Genomic DNA, 21,315 nt, shown 5'->3' with positions numbered 1-21,315 from the left:
GGCCTTGTGAATGTTTCCTACAGTGCAATCAATATGCCTTTGAGCCTTTCCTTCAATGAATACAAAGGAGCCAGCTATACCTACAAGGGTACTAATATTAGAACTATAAGAGACAAAGAATGTCATCTTTCTTTTCTTTTGTGGATGTCAGTAGTCCTAACACTTGTAGAAGAGTTCTAATACTTTGAGGCTACTCCCTTTCTCTTTAATGCTAGCCTTCACATGTAGCAAATAAGTACCCTTCTTCCCAATCTATTCTCTATATGTATACCTAACTGTTAACACACAATCCAATACAGCATTTGACATAAATTAAGCATGTGATACTTTATGAACTGATATATTACAACTGGACATCTTCAAAATACTGAATTAATTTTGGAAAATTTCATATATATACAAAAGTAGAAAAATCAGCACAAGGTACCCATGATCCAGTTTTGACATCTGTCAACATTCTTATGTTCCTGCTCCACTTATTTTGCCATTTTCTAGATTATTATACCCTTCAAAACTGAAGACAATCTCTCACTATGTAATATCCCCTATGTACTCATTCTTCTTTGTTTTGAGATGGTATCTAATTTATACCAATTATTTAATAGGCTCTTTTACCTAGACATAATTTTGCAAATGAATAAATTACTTTCTGAAACAATACTCCCAAACAGCACTAAGTATCATCAAAAATATAATTATCAATTTTTATGGAGAGAACACAAACAATGGGTGAATTCTTTTTCCCTGCCAAATAACCCTCACAGAAATGTAACTTTCTCTGGCTTTTAACAGAAGCAGGAAATTACAATTGCCTATTATCTGATTTTCGTCCCACAAAATTAATTTTGCCTGTGTATCAACAAACTTACAAAGCCCAGACAATTAGATAACACAGTTCAGCTTCACACATTTTCTGAATGGCTACTGTGCACCAGTGACTGCATATGGCTCTTTCACATGCTTCCTCAAGACAGAATCACCTCTTGGAAGGCTTCAACATTGACCCAACCTTCCTGACTCCAACAACCCCCCTGTCACAGCCTAATAATCTTGTTCCCTAAAGGAGGATGTTGTCAGCACTGGGAACCACTTGACTTCTGAAATTTTCAGGTCCAATATTCTGTTTGACCTAACCTCCTACTCTTTCAGTGTCATCACTCTATTATTACTTACTGTACTTGTTCTTTCACCTCATGACATGAAATATCCTGACCTTTATTCTAGTCCCAAAGTTTAATCATGTCTTCATTTCCTTCTTTTGAAATCTAGATCACAGAGTCTATTACTTCAATCATTCTGTCATCACTACTTCAATTTTCCTGTCCTTTTGACATTTACCAGCTACGTAATCTTGGATAAATCACATAGCTGCTTGAGGCTTCAGGTTCCTTAGCTATCAGATAGGAATAATAATAATAATAATAATAATAATAGCAGCTACAGTAGCTATAGCAGCAGCAGCAACAATAACACCACTTCTTTTCATAGAGTATTGCAGCGACCAAATGAAATAATGTTTGTAAGATTAAGTGTCTGATATATGCTAATTATATACTATCATCATTATTAACCTACCCAATAGACCTGCAAACCAGATCACTGTATCAATTTAACCATTTGCTGTCTGTTAGGCATTTAGTCTGCTGCTGCTGGGTATTATTAGAGTTTAGTGTCAATACTATTTTCTAGTGACCAGCCTGAGATGTATCATTAATACCATTTGGAAAGCCTTTTACTTGTCACTAGAGAGCTCAGAGAATTGAATAACATTTTAAGGTCTATTTTTTTGTTCTCCAATCAAACAACAGGTGCTTTAATCCCTTTATTATTAAAATCTCTGTAAAGGGGATGTCTAGCCTCTGACTGAATGCATGGTGAGAGAATAACTTTCTACTAAGGTTGAAAACTCCATCCTCTCAACCCCTTCACTATGAGAATATTCCTCTTAAGTTGATGGCAACATTCTAATCACTGTCTATAACATGTAAACCTTAAAAATTACAGAAAAAGCCAAATTATGCTTTAAAAATATTTCTCATTAATAGTGTCCTAACTTGTTAAAACTAAACACATCTAAATTCTTCAGCTGCTCACTATAGGTTAAGTTGCAAGTTACTTTACAATTTGCCAAGTTCTCTAAATGAGTTTTTGTTCACTTATGTCTGTTTTGAAATATATTTGCTCAGAAAGCTATACAATATTTTCTAGTTCTAAATATTATATTTCTAAAAATTAAGTCCAAAAGGCACCTACTATTACGTTTGTCTACATTAATAATCATCCAAACAATTGCTTTTAAAAACAATTATCTCTAATTAATCCTCTTAAGGGATATAGCAGGGCACTGTAGGATTGGTCACATGAGAGTCTCAATTATATTATTTGCTAGAAACATACCTGTGTAGGAAAAAAGTTAATCATTGATGGAAAATTATGCATTATCTTGAGTAGGGCTGGTTCTTTATAGAGAGCCAGATATAGGGGCTGGGGTTGTAGCTCAGTGGTAGAATGCTCACCTAGCACGCATGAGGCATTGGGTTCGATCCTCAGTGCCACATAAATGTAAAATGAAGATATTGTGTCTATCTAAAACTTAAGAATAAATGTTTTTAAAAAAGAGCCAGGTATAGACAATATTTGAGCTTTGCAGGCCAAACTGTCTGTACTGCAACTAAGTAACTCTGACACCAACAAGAAAGGAGCTCTAGCCAATATGTAAATGAATGGATATGGCTATTCCCACTTAGAAGGGCATGTGTTCGGGAGACTTGACTGGTAGGCACTTGGCTGACCGCTGGTCTATGGTACTCCTATGCAGGCCATCTGACTGTCATTCTATCACAGCTTTTACAATTCTGTAAATTGTAGAGTACTGATATTAATGAGAGAGAGAGAAAGAGAAAGAGAAAGAGAGAGAGGGAGAGAAAAGAGTGAGAGAGAGAGAAAAGAGTGAGAGAGAAAGAGGATGCCACACCAAAACTATCTTTTAAACAACAGCTTTTAATCACACTGCCAATCAGAAATGATACTGTTCTTGAAATGACCACAGAATACAAGTCTAGAAAGGCATTATAAACTTGTCAGTCCACTGCATTTAAACATCCCACTACCTTGGGTGACCATGCAGAGTTTTTGTTTTTTGATACTAGGACTGAACCCAGGGGTGCTTTACCACTGAGCTACATCCAGAACCCTTTTTATTTTTTTAAAAAAATGTTTTTTAGTTATAGGTGAACACCATATCTTCATTTTATGTGGTACATAGGATCAAACCCAGTGCCTCAGACATGCTAGGCGCACGCTATGCCTCTAAGCCACAATCCCAGCTCCCCTTTTTGAGATAGTGTCTCACTAAGTTGCAAAGGGCCTCCCTAAATTGCTGTGGCTGGCCTCAAACTTGTGATCCTCCTGCCTCAGCCTCCTTAATTGCTGGGATTACAGGCATGTGCCACCATGACCCAGCTTAGTTTTTATATATCCTGGATACCATCCCCTTGTTAAATATATATTTTGAAAATATTAACTTTTAGATTGTGGCTTGTCTATTATTTATTTACCCATGTCTTCTGATAAGCAGAGGCCTTTACTACTACTTCCCCTCTACATACACACTTTTTGTACCAGGTATTAAATCCAGGGTCACTCAACTAATGAGCCACATCCCTAGCCTATCCCCCCCTTTTTTGAAACTGGGTCTCACTAAGTTACCCAGGGTCTTACTATGTTGCTGAGGCTTGTGATCCTCCTGCCTCAGCCTCTGGAGCCACTGGGATTACAGGCATGTGATACAGCACCCAGCTACCTTTGTTTCTTCTTCTTTTTCTTTCTTTCTTTCTTTTTTTTTTTTTTTTAGTAGATGGATGCAATACCTTTATTTTATTTTTGTGGTGCTGAGGATCGAACCCAATGCCTCACACGTGCTAGGCAAGGACTCTACTAACTAAGCTACCGCCCCAGCCCACATTTACTTCTTAAAGCTCTGTAGTTTTAGTTTTTACATTTAGGTTTTAGATCCATCTTCAATAATTGTTAGCGCTTAGTATGAAAGAAGGCCTCGTGTTCACATTTGTCCATATGAGTACCCATTCGTTTATTACTGCATCACTATTTCAAAAAAATCTTTTCTGTCCCATTATTCTGCTTTGGCAATGCTACTGAAAAATCACACAGACCCCATAATAACTGGTATACTTCTGGGCTTTATTTTGTTGACATCTTAGTGGATATCTTAGTCTGGATAATTCAGTAGCATATTGCTTAATTACTGTAGCTTTCTACTAAATCTTGTAGTTAGGTAACATAAATCTTCCCCCTCCCCCTTTTGTGTTTTTATTAGTAGGATTGAACTCAGGAGCACTCAACCACTGAGCCACATCCCCAGCCCTTTGTTGTATTTTATTTAGACATAGAGTCTCACTGAGTTGCACAGGGCCTTGCTAAATTGCTGAGGCTGGTTTTGAACTCTTGATCCTCCTGCCTCAGCCTCCTGAGCTGCTGGGATTACAGGCATGTGCCTCTGCTCCCAGCCCTACTTTGCTCTTTGCTTCTTTAGCTGATTTGGGTATCCTAGGTTATTTGTATATCCAAACAAATTTTAGAAAAAGCTTAATTCCTACAAAAAGAAAATCCTATTGGGATTATAACTAGGGTTGCATTTAAGTCTTCAGATCACTTTGTAAAGAACTGACATTTTAAGAATACTCTTTGAATCCATGAACATGACATACCTATGCACTTGCTGAGGCTTTAAATTTTTTCTAAGCCCTGGTTAGTAGTTTCCAGTATCAAGATTTCACATATCTTTTGTGAAAATTTATTTCTAAGTATGTCAAGTTTGTAAATGTCATGTTTTTCATTTTATTTTTTAAAACTATGTATATATACAACATTCATATTTAAGATATATTTACTCAAGTCAGTTTTGAAGAATACATATTAAGACACAAAACACACCCATTATTCCAAAATGCTTCATTAGGTCCTTCACAACTACATCTTCTTCCCAGAGGTAACCATTGACTGGATTTTTATCAACATAGATAGAAGTTAGTCAAATGGAATTCTACACTATGTATTTTTGAGATCTTGGCACATTAATAAGAGTCACCTATGTTGCTGCCATGTATCATTAGATCATTCTTTTTCTGTTGCTGTTATTGTTGAATAGCATTCATTTTATGAAAATGAGAGATTATTTATCCATTCTGTTAATAAACACCTGGGTTTCTTTCCAATTTTAAAATAAGATGCATAAAGTTGCTATGAACATTGTTGATAAAGGTTTTTGTGCACAATGTTATCATTTCTCTTGGATAAACACTCAGAAGCAAAACTGCTAAGTCATGAAGCAGAACTGTCATCAGTTCTCTAAAGTCATTGTGCCATTTTACAGACCCACTAGAAATGTAAAAGAATAATTCAGGTTGATCCATATCTTTGCCAACATTTGATGTTTCTAGTCTTAAAATTTAGTTATTCTGGTGGGTGTGTAGTGATATGCCATTATAGTTTTAATTTATATGTGCTGATGCTGATGTTTTCACAAGATGATTGGCTATTTGTATTTGTGTGTGTGTGTGTGTGTGTGTGTGTGTGTGAAATATCTGCTCAAGTGTTTTACCTATTTTTTAAAAAATTGAGTCGCTTATCTTTTTATATTGAGTTGTCAGGGACCATCATATATTCTACATACAAGATCTGTTAGAAGATTGCAAATATTGTATCTTAGTTGGTGAATTTTCATTTTCTCCTTTACTTAAAGATATAGGTTCAGGCTATATTGTCCAGGTTGGCCTTGAACTCCTAGGCACAAGTAGTAGCTTGGTTTCAGTTTCCCAAGAAGCTTATATGTTATAGATGTGCAGTACCACACACACTCCCCGCTTCATGTTCTTCACGGTGTTTCATAAGTACAAATTTTAAATTTTTATTAAGTTAAATTCATCAATGTTCCTTTCATGTTTCATGCTTTCTGTCTTTTTAAAGAAATACTTGTTTAAACCAAGGTGATGAAGATATTTATCTGGTTCCCTCCCAGTAGCTTTGTTATTCTAGGATTCAAAGTAAGTTTATGATCCATTTCAAATTTATGTTTTATATGGTATAAGGTAAGAAATAATTTTCCCTTTTTTCCCCCCATACATGCTCCAGTACCATATGTTACAGAGATTTTTCTTTTACCATTGAATTGCTGTGGTGCTCTTATCAAACATTATCTGCCATATATATGTGGGTTCCTTTCTGGATTTCTGAGTTTGTTCCTTGGGCTGCTTATTAATCTTTATATAAATATCACACCATCTTTGTTTTGGTTAATACTGCTTTGTGGTAAACCATGAAGTCAGGTGAGGTAAATCCATTGTTTAAAATGAACTTTTAAATAATCTTGTCAATATTTAGATTTAAGTGATGGTTTTTAGATTTTCTTTATTTTATCACAGGAGTGCTTAATATTTTCATTGTTGAAGCCTTAAAATTTGGGAGAGGGGTGCTGGGGAATTGAATTCAGGGCTGCTTTACCACTGAGTTATATACTCAGGCCTTTTTATTTTTCATTTTGAGATACGGTCTTATTAACTTGCTTAGGGCCTTGGTAGGTTGCTGATGCTGGCCTAGAACTTGTGATGCTCCTGCGTCAGTGTTCCAAATTGCTAGGATTACAGGCATGCACCACTATGCTTGGCTAAAACCTTTTGTTAAAATTATCCATGAGTACTGATGCCCACTGATACTACCAATGAACAACATTGTTTTGTTAATCTCATTTTCTAGCCATTCACTCATTGCCAAAGTATAGAAACACAATATATATTTTGAGACAGATTTCACTTTATCACCCTGGTTGGCCTTGAACACATAATCCTCCCACCTCAGCCTCTTAGGTAGCTGGAATTATAAGAACACACACTGCACCCATATAATTTTTTAATCGATTTTGTATCTGTGGTAGACCAAAAAGTACTTGTGAGTTCTAGAAATTTTCTTGATGATTCTTTAGGACTTCCTATACATATAAACATTATCAGCTTAACTTATTCCCTTTCAATTGTTATGTCCTTTTCTTCTCACCTTCTTACACTAGCCAGGATATGAAGTGAAGATGGGGACACCGGAATGATTGCTTTCATTTGGTATTATGGGAAAAGCCTTTAGTCTTTCATCAATAAGTATGCTATTAGCCATAGGTTTTATATGCATGTCTTTTATCAAATGGTGGAAGCAGCCTTCTATTACTCTGTTGTAAGATTTTTATCCCGAGTATTCAACTTTGTCAAATAATTTTTCCGTACCAATGGAAATATTCATACTGATTTTCTCCTTGAACCTGTTAATAGGATGAACTCCACAGACTGATTTAAACCAAACTTTCATTTCTGGTACAAACCATATGGGTATATAGTTCACCTCAAAAAATAAGCTGAGCTGCTCTTCCTCCTCTCTTCTATTTTCTAAAAAAGTTTATGTAAGATCAGTAGTAGTATTGTTACTTTTTTCTCCATTAAGAATTTAAAAAATAATTCACTGGTGAAACTATGTGACCAGCAAGCTTTCTTTTTAGGAAGGTTTTTGAGAGAAATTCATTTTCATTAATACTGATTCATCTATTCAGATTTTATCTTGTCTCTTTCAGTAAATACTTTTCAAGGAATTTGTCTATTTCATGAGGTTTGTTAAATTTACTGAATTGTTACTAATATTTCCTTATTCTCTTCTTACTGTATACATCAAGTATATTCTTTTACCCCAGATATTGTTTGTATTCTCTTTTCCCTCTCTGTGTTAAGTGGTCTAAGATTTATTAATTTCATTTTTTCAAATAAATAATTTTAGGCTTAGTTTGGGCCTTTGTTTTTTTTTCTATTAATAATAGAAAATAATAATAAAAGATTTCTGCTCTTATTTCAGTACTTCCTTCTACTACTTTGTGCTTTTCCAGTTTCTTAGGGAAGAATCTGAGGTCATTCACTTTTCTAAATAAGCATTTAAAGTTATACTTTTTCCTCTAGGCACTGCTTCAGCTGTACTAAAAAAAATTTGTTAGGTCATATTTTCATTATCATTCAGTTAGAAATACTTTCTAAATTCCCTTGTGATTTCTCTTTTTTTGGGGGGGGGGAAGGGAGCACCAGGGATTGAACCTAAGGGAGCTTAACCACTGAGCCACATCCCCAGCTCTTTAAATTTTTGATACAGGGCCTCACTAAGTTGCTTAGGGTCTGGCTAAGTTGCTAAGGCTAGCTTGGAACTTGCAATCCTCCTGCCTCAGCCTCCAGAGCCACTGTGTTTGGCCCATTGTGTGTGTGTGTGTGTTTTTTTTAAATGATGGGTTATTTAGATACGTGTTGCTTAATTTTCAAATATTTGGTATTTTTCTAGATACCTTATTGACAATAATTTTATGGACCACCATATGGGTCAAAACTGTTGAATGTAACATGTGCCCTTGAAAGAAAAATATTATTCAGTTGTTGATCATTTACTTAATTCTAGGTCTTTACTAAGGTTTTTGCCTAGTATACTGTCAATTGCTGTGAAAGAGGTATTCAAATCTTCAAATATGATTATGAATATTTATTTCTCTCTTTAATTCTATCAAATGTTCCTTTATTTATTTTGAAGTTTTTTTGATAGGTATTTACACATTTATCGTTTTTGTTTTCCTGATGTATTATTGACTCATTATAAGATAATGGAAGAAAAGAGAAAGAAGCAAATGATACGTATGAGTAAATTTTCAAATAACAGAGTTAGCTAAATTTTAAATTTGTCATTTTCTCAACGTTATACTGTATTAACTCAGATAAAACTTTCAACTTTCTGAAGAAAAACCAGACCCTGCCATCTTCTAGGTTAAGAAAATTTTCAAACTACTTGAAAAAATACTTGAAAACCTTTGTAATGACAAAAGGATTTTTCACTTAACCTATATAGCAGTTTTAAAAGTAAATACCTATTTTTAGTAAAGATGATGGGTTCTAAGTTCTGTACTGAATCCATTAAAAAAAAATTCAATTGTAGAATAATCTATCAATGTTTCCGGTAACACTGCTACACCAGTTTCCTTTTAATGGCCCATCAGTTATAAGACTGACGTGAAGGTAATATGAGGAGACTCATTTAGCAACATATTATTACATCATCTTAACATGAAGTAAGGCCCATCAGGCATTATTAAATTAGCCTGAATTTTGCAGTACGTCAGCTGCATTTATGTACATTAATAGCAGAGTTAATGCTTCTTGGGGGATTTTGTTGAAGAAAAATGGCTTCAAGGTGGTATGTGGATATAATTTTATAGTCATTAATTTATATTTCCTTGAATTTTTGTCACTTGTGAACAGAAAAGACAAAATGGCAGCCAATTAAGTGTGTTTTTTTCCTTCTCTGATCCATAATAACGAATACTGTTTGGAATACAGGTTTTCTTTGAATGGAAGTAATATACTTTTTTTTTTTTTTTTTCTGAGTCTTCAATTTCCTGAGCTTACTTACTCAGGCCCCAAGTCAGCTGGTGTCATCTATCAAAATTTCTGCCAGCAATTGCAGCAGTCAGAGCTAAGTAACAATAATAAATAGCTAAGCCATTGTTTCTTTCACAGTGATGAATTCTTTTTCTTATTTTAAGAGCCCTCCTGTCCTCACTGGTGCTGTCTGTCCTTGCTGCAGTACAGTCTTCTCTCTGCTCTGCTGAATTTTGGGGCTTCTTCTCTGGGTCATGCTTGCTTCTTTCAATTTTTCAAAAAATGAATCATTCTTGACTATCTTTAAATCTTGTATAAAGCAATATGTATTGTTATTGACCATCATACACTCCAATAACCTTATTCTAATCTCCATAGGCCTGCTGGCCTCTAAAATGTTTATAAATAGTTCTCAAAGAGTAATTTTATGGTTTCTTTTGTTTTTATATCCCATATATCCTTAGATTTGGAATATACAGAAAAGCTGGGTTTCTCAATTCATAAAACCCAGGCCATGTGAATTAGAATTTCTGGGAATACTTGATAAACGTATGAATTCCCAACCTCTCCTCAACCAAATAAATTAAAATGGAAGGAGTTATGAGTATAGACTTGGAATTTTGTGTTTTGCTGCAGTTTAGTCATATCATAGCTAAAAACCTCATACATGGGTTTAGGTTTACTATTTACTGTTATTAGAGTGGTATGTACCTAGGCTTAAAATAATTTTTTTTTTTAAATATGAGAATTAAATCTGGTGTAGGTGCATATCAACCTTGGCAAAAACTATTAAGATTCACCTTAGCAAAACAGGAAAATTATGTAAGTAGAGGTTACCATTAATTTTAATTAATAGTAATACCTTTGTTAAGAGGGGAGAAATGTGAGAACTCATTAATAAAAGCATTAACTATGATTAACTAGCTATGGTATCAAAATGCTTACAATAGTTTTTTTTCCTTAAGTTTAACAGTGACACTGACATCAGACCAGTGGCTCTCAAACTTACAGATATCTTGGAAATAATATTAGGCACTTATCAGACATTTTAGTATGTGAGATGTCTGAAGAGAAATATGAATTTCTCTTCATAAGCACACTAATTTAACCTTCCTAGACCCACAATGTATATAGAAGCAGAAATTGCTGATCATATTTTTCATATGACAGAATCAAACAGAGACAGGATTTAAATCTAGGTCTACTGATTCTAAATCTTACATTCCTTTTTTTCTTACTATATTCAACTTATATTTACTTATGTTCTATTATATCATTAGGAAATGAGACTAGCAATCTCATATATGTGATAAGTAATAAATAAAAACTATAAGGACAAGATTCAATATTAACTGACCAAACTGCTACCATAGATCTGAGATTTTGGTGAAAAAAATTTTAAGGCCTTGAAGCAGGCTAGGAGACAAGTCTACTTGATGATATTTACAATGGCAGTTTGCAGAGCACTTCAAAACTATAGAACTCTTTGTAGTTATTTTTTACCATTTATTGTTAAAATGATGTAAATTAGATTTTAAAATTTTGGTTTGCTTTCAACCTATTCATAGAAGATCAGTGATGATTAAGTGACGTGCAAAATTCTGATGAGAGTGATGTAGCTAAGATTAAAAATAAGAATCAAGGTGCAAACCAACTCATTAAAAAATTCAAATTTAGACTATAAAATCAAAAAATAATTTGTAGCCTAAAACAGTGAGTTCTCCTACCAATTATAAACAGAAATATGACAAACACTGATCCACATTTAATCTGGCTCAGAAGAGAGGACATCATGCTTCTTATCAATAGATACTGGTAAAATTACATAGAAAAAAACAGTAAGTCTAACTCGGTACTGTCATTCTTCAAAAAACAAGTTCAACTGCTGCTTTTCTCCTGACCCACTGTGATTTGAATAGGTACTTACATTTTTTGGTCTTCTATAACTTTTGCTTTGCTTTTTTTTGTGGTGCTGGAGATTAAACCAAGGTCCTTGTGCATGCCTGCCTAGCATTCTAGCTTTGTGTTACCCCAGCCCTTTCTATAAGTTTAAAAAAAATTTTGTTTTGTTTTGTAGCTGTAGATGGACAGAATGCCTTTATTTGTTTATTTTTATGTGGTATTAAGGATCAAACCTCCAGTACCCTTTGTGTAACCTGTAATTTCATGAGTGGTTTGCTGGTAAATGATTAACAACTGGTTAAAAACAAAAATGAAACAACAACAACAACAAAAACCAAACCAACCCCAATCCTCAATTTGTAGTTTTTTTTTTTTTTTTTAATTTCCACAGTGTTAAATACTTTCATGATATTCTATTTTAAGATATCAATGTGATATGAGGCTGGGGTTGTGGTAGAGCACTAGCCTAGCATGTGTGAGGCACTGGGTTCAATTCTCAGTACCACATATAAGTAAATGAATAAAATAAAGGCCCATCAACATCTACAAAATATTTTGAAAAGTGATATCAATCACCTTGCAATATTCCTATAAATATGATGAAAGTTTGGGTTTTGTGAGTTGGTAAGAGCTGATAAGGTATAACACTGGTTATAACAGAAATCTATATATTTTAAATAACTCTAATGAAATAATGTATTAACAAATACATGGAAAAGAAGGTAACAATTATTAGCACCATGAAAAAAAAAAGGTGTTTTTTTTTTTTTTGTTGGTATTGGGCATTGAACCCAAGGGCACTTAACCTCTGAGTTACACTCCCAACCAGCCTGTTTTTGTTGTTGTTGTTGTTGTTGTTTTAGAGACAGAGTCTTGCTAAATTGCTGAGGTTGGCTTTGAACTTGCAATCCTCCTGCCTCAGCTACTGTAATCCCAAGAGGGTGGGATTATAGGTGTACACCATCATACCTGGAAAAGCCCTGAGATACCACAATAAAGAATCTGAAAGCCAAAATGGCTACTAAGTACTAATAGGCAAGTAGTGTATACAGTGTGGATACACTGAACAAAGGGATAATTTGGATGGTAGGTTGAACAAAATAATATTCTTATCACACTACTCAGAATAGTATGTAATTAAAAAGTTGTGAATTGCTTATTTCTGGAATTTTCAGATTGAAGCTGATTGTAGGCAACTGAAGTCACAGATAGCAAGACCATGGATACAGGGGGAATATTGTAGTCAAAAAATTACTTATTTCAGAACACACCTTTCCATTGAGTTTGCCAGGAATTGGAAAGACAAGATGATCTTCAGTTTTTATAATACATTATTTTATAATAGGAAGACATATCATAAAAAAGAATCTTACATAAAACTCCCTTAAAGATAATGATACAATTATGAGATATATGAATAATACTCCATTTGATACATAACAGTTAAGAATAGCTCATATGCTCATGTCTAAAATCCAAGTAGGTCTCACAAGAAGAATGCAGATGGATATAAACAATATATTTTTTTTTTCATTGTAAGGAAAGTGGTTTTATTACCTGGGTTAATATGAAAAAAAAAATCTGAAACTAAACTAAGAATGCTTATGAAAATGTTCTAAGTATAAATATATTCCTGTAATGGAAAGAGATAAATTTTTATCCTTAGAAGTTCTTTAAATAGGAAAGTTCTCAGCAAACAATATATGCTGCCTCTCCTTTTTATTGTTTTTGGCTTGATTCTGAGGGAATCTGCAGGTGAATTTAAAGTTCAGGATTCTCAGTGAAAAGATAGGGGGAAAAACGCAGAGAAAATGGCCATTAGCAGAAATGCAACATGTGATGAATGTAGAGAAGCTAAAACAAAGTTTCTAAGTCAAAGATGGAAACCTAAAAAATTGGTGACATACAGCACAGAAATGAAAATACTTCTAATGTTAACTGTGTGTTTGACATTATAGATATTCAAGCTATTGAGATTAATCATATATGCTTCATATTACATACCGGCAATTTTGTTTTTCTATGGGGAATTATTAAAAACCACCTTCAGAAATAATAGACATTTTACTTTACTTACTAGTAGTGGGGATTGAACCTCAGAGTGCTTTACCACTGAGTATATCCCCTGACCTCTACCCTTTTAAAATTTTTATTATTGAGACAGGGTCTATCTAAGTCACTGAGGCTGGCCTCAAACTAATGATCCTCCTCCTGCCTCAGGCTCCTGCGTCACTGGGATTACAGGTACACACCACCGTGCCTAGCTTTGATAAGCATTTTAGAAATGGGTAGAACTTTGGCTATTTTGTTTGTAGTTAAAATGGAAGTGGATTATGAAAACTGTTGATGATAAAGCCAGTCTGTTGGAATTGGGGAAGGGAGGGAGCAACAGTAAAGAAAATATATTTAACTGCTAAAACACCACCACATGTAGTAAAAATTTAAATGAAGAAATAATGGTGAAATAATGTAGATAAATTCCTAACTTCTCTATTATTAAGAAAGCCTTTGCTTAGGTGTGTAAAACTTATCTCATTTTTTTTTTTTTTAATTCACTAAACTTACTTGACAGCCTGGTAATCCGGTGTCTCTGCTGTACAGGGAAAATGAGCCTCTCTCTGATGTTTTCCCTATAAAATGAAGAAAATAACTTTATATAAATAATCTTCACTTATTGACAATTAATTCGACTTCTAGACTATTTATGGTAGGTATATTTAAGGGTCTGAAAGTAGAAAGACCAAATTAGAAACATGAGAATAAAATACAATAAGTAAAAATCATTTTGTTTCAGTTAGATTATTACTTGACATAAAATAGCATGTAAATATTTTATTTTCAATGTATAATACTGAAAATACACTCTAAATAATGAACAAGAATAGACATCTAAATAGGCACCACTGAGAATGATATTTTCCCATATTTGCTTCAAATGGAAACATTCTCCTCTAAGAAATTAAAATGGTACATATACAACTTAATCTACACCCCAAGGTAGTCATTGTCATAAAGTTAGTATGATCTTCACGTATACTTTGCACTTTGAAATAAATATTCACACACTTAAATGATATGCATTACTGTTTGAGTTTAATATGCTTAAACAGAGGGATTACATGATATTAACCCTTTTAAAACTTACATGTGATATTATGATTTTGAGATATATGTCGATCAAAGAAAATAATTCATTTTTACTGCTATAAAATGTCTCATTATACAAATAAATATCATTCCCCTACTAAGAGACAGTTTACTTTTTTTGTTATCATGAACAATGTTGAAACAAATATCCTTGCACATGTCTTATATATGAGAGCTTTTCCAGGACAGACACAGAGAAGTAGAAACTGCAGATTAAAGGATGCACATTTTCAGCTTTACAGATATTTCATTACTATTCTCTGAAGTCACTGTGTCAATTTATATTTGTTGCAGCAATGTAAAAGAGTTCATGTTGGGACAATATTCACAGTTCAAACATCAGATGGCCAAGTGTTAAGAAAATGTTCAACATTTCTAGCAACTACAGAAATGCAAATTAAAACTACACTGAGACTTCATCTTACTCCATTCAGAATGGCAATAATCAAGAATAAAAGATGTTAGGAAAGGTACACTCATATATTGCTGGTGGGACTGCAAATTGGTGCAACCACTCTGTAAAGCAGTATGGAGATTCCTCAAAGAAACTGGAGTGGAAGTACCATTTGACCCAGTTATCCCATTCCTCAGTTTATACCCAAAGGACTCAAGATCAGCATACTACAGAGACACAGCCACATCAACTTTTTTTTTCCCTAAATATATATGGTTGTTGATGGACCTTTATTTTATTTTATTTATTTATATGTGATGCTGAGAATCAAACCCAGTGCCTCACACATGCCAGGCAAGCACTGACTGAGTCACAACCCCAGCACCACATCAATAAAACAAACACTAAATGTTCTCTCTAATATATGGATGCTAACACCCAACAAAGGGTGGAGGGTAGGAATAGAAGTTCAGTAGATTAGACAAAGGGGAATGAAGGGAAGGAATAGGAAAAACAGTGGAATGAATCTGACATAACTTTCCTATGTATGTATATGAATACACCACAGTGAGTCTCCACTGTATGTACAACCAGACTGAGATCCTAATTAGACTAAGATACACTCCATGTTTGTATAAATGTCTAAATATACTCTATTGTCATGTATAACTAAAAAGGACAAATACCCCCCCCCCCAAAAGAAGGAATAGAAACAGTGCTGAAAATTGACTGCAGTGTCCCCACTCATTTGTTTATAACACATTAGAGTTGACGTAGGTTCAGGAAAGTACATTTACAAACATGATTTAGTTTTAAATAGTTCCTCACAAATAGACATATCGCTTTAAAAAAGATTTCTGCAAAGAGGTCAAAACTAGATGATGATACCAAAAATGGAGGCAAAAATAAGTAATGACAAGTTGACTTTTTTCTCCATTCCAAGGTAAAAACAATTATCATGTAATTAATTCTGCCAAGAAGTTGTCTAAAATATTTAAAGTTATTGAACTTCACCAAAATTGTCTACTACACATTGAGTTATTAGCTTCTGATTGTATAAAAATATTGTTTGTTAATTTAAAAACACTACACAAGGACAGGATACTTAAAATTGTTTTTTGATACATTGCATAATAAACAATCTTTGAGGTCTCATATACTGCTGGTGGGACTGCAAACTGGTGCAGCCAATATAAAAAGCAGTACGGAGATTCCTTGGAAAACTGGGAATCGAACCACCATTTAAACCAGCTATCCCACTCCTTGGTTTATACCCAAAGGACTTAAAAACAGCATACTACAGTGATGTAGCCAGATCAATACTTATAGCAGCACAATTCACAATACCTAAATAGTGGAACCAACCTAGGTACCCTTCAGTAGATGAATGGATAAAGAAAATGTGGTATATATACACAACAGAATATTACTCAGCATTAAAAGAGAATAAAATCATGGCATTTTCAGGTAAATGGATAGTGTTGGAGAATATCATGCTAAATTAAGTAAGCTAATCCCAAAAAACCAAATGCCAAATGTTTTCTCTGATATAAGGATGCTGAATCATAATGGGGATGCAGGGGGCAGTGTGGGAGGAACAGATGAACTTTAAATAAGGCAAAGGGGAGGGAGGAAAAGGAAGGGGGCTTGTGGGTAGGAAAGCCAGTGGAATGAGTTAAACATCATTATCCTAAGTATATGTATGAAAACATGAATGGTGTGACTCTACTTTGTGTACAACCAGAGACATGAAAAACTGTGCTCTATTTGTGTAATATGAATTGAATTGCATTCTGCTGTCATATATAACAAATTAGAATAAATTAAATAAAAAAAATCTTTGAGGTATATGGACCAATATTAGGTTATTTTCATTTAAGTATATATGGTATGCTGGCTAACTATTAAAGAAGTCCTACATTAAATATGACATCTATTAATCCCTTAGATATGCAGAATAATCCTGCAGTTATAAATCTAATCATTACAAAAATACTTTAACAAAGATATCATTTCTGAGCCTGTTAAGAATATTACAGCATGTGTTTTGAGAAAGGCCTCTTGAATATTAGGATGATGCAAATATTTCAGGTAATGCCAACACATAAATATGTAGATTTACAAAAATTATAGTAAACATAGCGTATTTACTTCACAGTTTCCTCATAAAGTTATTATGTCATACAAAGAGAACTTTAATTTGTAGTATATATATAGGAAACAAACAAAAAATAATCCTTTAGGATATATGTTTTACGAACAAGACCGCTTGTAAGAGTCAAGGTGAAGTTTTGTGGTTTTGAAAACTAGTTTTCTCTAAAATAACCTGTCCTCACAAACCATTAAAATAAGATAGAAATTTAGATATACAGAGAGAACATCAAGGCAGTTCACAATCCTCCCTTGTCCTTCCTGTCCTCCCCTTTCCTACATGGTTCTACTTTCTCTACTCTGCGAGAAAATTTTTTAGCCCATCTATTTGTATTGACTAGTTCTTTCTATGTATACATATAGGTGAAATTCCCTGTGATATATTTATATATGCACTTAATATGGTTCTTTAACAATTAATTCCACATGGTCTCCCCTTTCCCATCCCTTCCGTCTGCCTCTGTATCTCTTTCTATACTAGTGATCTTCCCTATACCTTTATGTTACCCTATCCTTCTCTCCCTTTATTTTATTCTAGTTTCCATCTATGAGAGAAAACATTCAATCTTCGAGTTTCTGAGTCTGGCTTATTTCTGAGCATGATATTCTCCATTTCTATCCATTTACCAGAAAAGGCCATAACTGCATTCTTTATTGCTGAGTAGAATTCCATTGTGTATATGTACCATAATTTCTTAATACATTCATCTGTTGAAGGGCATCTAGGTTGGTACCACAGGTTAGCTATTGTGAATGGAACGGCTATAAACATTGATGTGGCTGTGTCTCTGTAGTATGCTGAATTTAATTCCTTTGGGTATATACCGAGAAGTGGGATAACTGGGTTAAATGATGGTTCCATTCCAGGTTTTCTGAGGAATCTCCATACTGCTTTCCATAGAGGTTGCACCAATTTGCAGTACTACCAGCAACGTATACCTTTCTCCACATTCTTGCCAACATTTATCATTACTTGTATTCATTTTTTAATATATATTTTTTAGTTGTAGATGGACACAATAGCTTTATTTTGTTTATTTATTTTTATGTGGTGCTGAGGATGAAACCCAGTGCTTCACACACACAAGGCAAGCACTCTACCACTGAGCTGCAACCCCAACCCCATTACTTGTATTCTTGATAATAGCAATTCTGACAGGAATGCAATGAAATCTCAGTGCAGTTTTAATTTGTATTTTTGTAATTGCTTTAAACATTTTTTTCATGTTCATTTACCATTTTTTTTCCTATGAAGTACCTATTCAGCTCCTTTGTCCATTTATTGATTGGGTTATTTGTTTTTTAGTGGTGTTAGGTTTTACAAGTTCTTTTTAAGTTCTTTTTTTTTAAGAGAGAGATAATTTTTTTTTTTAATATTTATTTTTTAGTTTTCGGCGGACACAACATCTTTGTTTGTATGTGGTGCTGAGGATCGAACCCGGGTCGCACGTATGCCAGGAGAGCGCGCTACCGCTTGAGCCACATCCCCAGTCCTCTTTTTAAGTTCTTGATGGACCTTTATTTTATTTATATTTATGCAATGTTCAGAATTTAACCCAATGCCTCATACATACTATGTAAGTGGTCTACAACCCCAGCCTGTTTTATGAGTTCTATATATATATCCTGGAGACTAACACTATATCTGAGGTATAGGTGACAAAAATTTTCTCCCATTCTGTAGACTCTCTCATTATGCTCTGGATTGTCTCCTTTGCTGTGAAGCTTTTTCATTTGATACTATTCCATTTTAGTGTAAGATAACTGTATTTATGTGGGTTTGTCTCTGTGTCTTCTGTTCCTTTGGTCCTCTCGTCTGTTTTGGTGGCAATACTATGCTGTTTTTGTTACTACTCTGTAGCATAATTTGAGGTTTGGTATTGTGATGCTTCGCTTTTCTTGCTAAGGATTGCTTTGGTTATTCTGGGCCTCTTATTTTTCCAAATGAATTTCATGGCTGCTTTTTCTATTTCTATGAAGAATGTCAAAGGAATTGCATAACACAGCACTTTTGGAAGTATGGTCATTTTGACAACATTAATTATGCCTAAACAAGAACATGGGAGGTCTCTCTATTTTCTAAAGCCTTCTTCAATTTCTTTCTTTAGTGTTCTGTAGTTTTCATTGTAGAGGTCTTTCACCTCTTTTTTTTAGATTGATTCCCAAGTATTTTATTTTTTTAAGTCTATTGTGAATGGGGTAGTTTTCCTAATTTCTCTTTCAGGTAAATCATCATTGGTGTACAGGAACAATGGATTTATGGGCGTTAATTTCATATCCTGCTACTTTGCAGAATTTGTTTATGAGTTACAGAAGTCTTCTGGTGGAGTTTTTTGGGTCTTCTAAATATAGAATCATGTCGTTGGTAAGCTCTTCTTTTCCTATTTGTATCTCTTTAATTTCTTTCTTTTGCCTACTTGCTCAGGCTGAAATTTCAACGACTATGTTGAGTAGAAGTGGTGAAAGAGGGCATCCCTGTCTTGTTCCAGTTTTTAAAGGGAATGCTCTCAGTTTTCCTCCATTTAGAATGATATTGGCCTTGGGTTTAAGGCATACAGCATTTTAAATGTTGAGGTATGTTCCTACTACCCCTAGTTTTCTAGTGTTTTGAACATGAAGGGGTTCTGTATTTTTTCTACATCTATTGAGATAATCATGTGATTCTTGTCTTCAAGTCTATTGATGTGGTGAATTACTTTTATTGATTTCTGTATATTGAACCAACCATCCTGGGAATGAGCCCCACTTAATCATGATGCACTATCTCTTTAATATGTTTTTGTATGTGATTTGCTGGTATTTTATTAAGAATTTCTGCATCTATATTTATCAGGGATATTGGTCTGATGTTTTCCTTCCTTGATGTGTCTTTGTTTAGTTTTGGTATCAGAATGATACTAGCTTCATAGAATGAGTTTGGAAGGGTTCCCTCCTTTTCTATTTCATGGAATAATTTGAGGAGGATTGGCATTAGTTCTTCTTTGAAGGTCTAGTAGAACTCATCTAAGAATTGTCTGTTCCTGGGCTAAAAACCCACATTTGCTGAATGGTAACTTAACATATTTAATAATATGATACAGTAGCAGGCCTATTAATAATAATTTCAAAGCATAATTGATAAAGCCCTGAACTCCAAGTTTAAGAATCCGAACTGTAGTGAGCCAGGCATGGTGGCACACTCCTGTAATCCCAGCATTTTGAGAGGCTGAGGCTGGGGGATCATGAGTTCAAAGCCAGCCCCAGCAAAAAGCAAAAAGCAAGGTGCTAAGCAACTCAGTAAGACCCTGTCTCTAAATAAAATACAAAACAGGGCTGGGAATATGGCTTAATGGTTGAGTGCCCCTGAATTCAATCCCAGGTACCAAAAAACAAAAACAAAAACAAAAAAAACAAGAAGAATCCCAACTGTAGTAAAATAGCAATATATAATTGGATGATACATGTATATATTTATATGTGTACCAAGCCAGCAGATACATGCATATAAATGTGTCCTTTTTTGGAGGGGGAGTACCAGGGAGATTGATCTCAGGGGCATTCAAACCTCAAAAAAACTTAAGACATCTTTTTCTCTACCAATAATGTTATTCAAGATGCAACTTTCTACTGTTTACCTAAGTTTCAAAAAAAAAAAAAAATAGCTAATGTTAACTCATTAAGTCAAGTATTCAATTCTACAACTATTTCAACAAAACTGACACAGGTGTATTAAAATGGGAGGGAAAGTGCAATTGATGGGTTATATGTTTAACATGTGGTTTATATGTATACATGGAAAAATATATAAGTATTCTAGTCATTCATCTATTTTTTCAAACAAATTGAAATATAAAACCACAATATTTATTTCAAAAGTAATGAGTGGTACATTTGTTGCTAATTTTTTTTTTTAAACAGTGCTAGGAATTGGGGCCTTGTACATTCGAGGCAAGCACTCTACCAATTGAGCTATATCTCCAGCCCTCAATCTAAATTTTAATACATGTCTCACATCTGGGATGATGGAATTTTACAGATTAATATCAACCTATAAAGAACTCTTCATAGGATAATTCTGTCTACATTCTTTTGGCATAGGACACAATTAGCAGTCAAATTGAAGCTAGGGAGTAGAAGAGCACAACTCCCTTTTCTAATCTAATCCTCCCTTTTCTAATCTAATCACAACTATTGACAATGGACTGGATAGAATAATTTGAGTTTCATTTATGGGCTAGTCACTCTACTAGATGGTGGGGTTATGAGACAAATAAGACACAA

At 34.1% G+C, this 21,315-nt stretch overlaps 1 protein-coding gene across 17 annotated transcripts in view; it reads right to left on the bottom strand.

The window, feature by feature from the left end:
* Positions 1–21,315, bottom strand: part of Tcf12 (transcription factor 12) — a 352,650-nt gene that overhangs the window by 96,422 nt on the left and 234,913 nt on the right. For all 17 annotated transcript variants that reach the window (XM_058584831.1, XM_058584830.1, XM_058584832.1 and 14 more), the window contains one exon: positions 13,929–13,993. In XM_058584831.1, the coding sequence (XP_058440814.1) occupies positions 13,929–13,993 (65 nt within the window). The remainder of the gene's footprint in view (positions 1–13,928; positions 13,994–21,315) is intronic.

The sequence above is a fragment of the Marmota monax genome, unplaced genomic scaffold, assembly GCF_021218885.2.
Source record: "Marmota monax isolate L192 unplaced genomic scaffold, Marmota_monax_Labrador192_F-V1.1 WCK01_AAM20220418_F8-fsc00001, whole genome shotgun sequence".
Classification (NCBI taxonomy): Eukaryota; Metazoa; Chordata; class Mammalia; order Rodentia; family Sciuridae; genus Marmota; species Marmota monax.
Note: the sequence above shows the minus strand (reverse complement) of the source record. Positions and strands in the feature narration are given on the sequence as shown.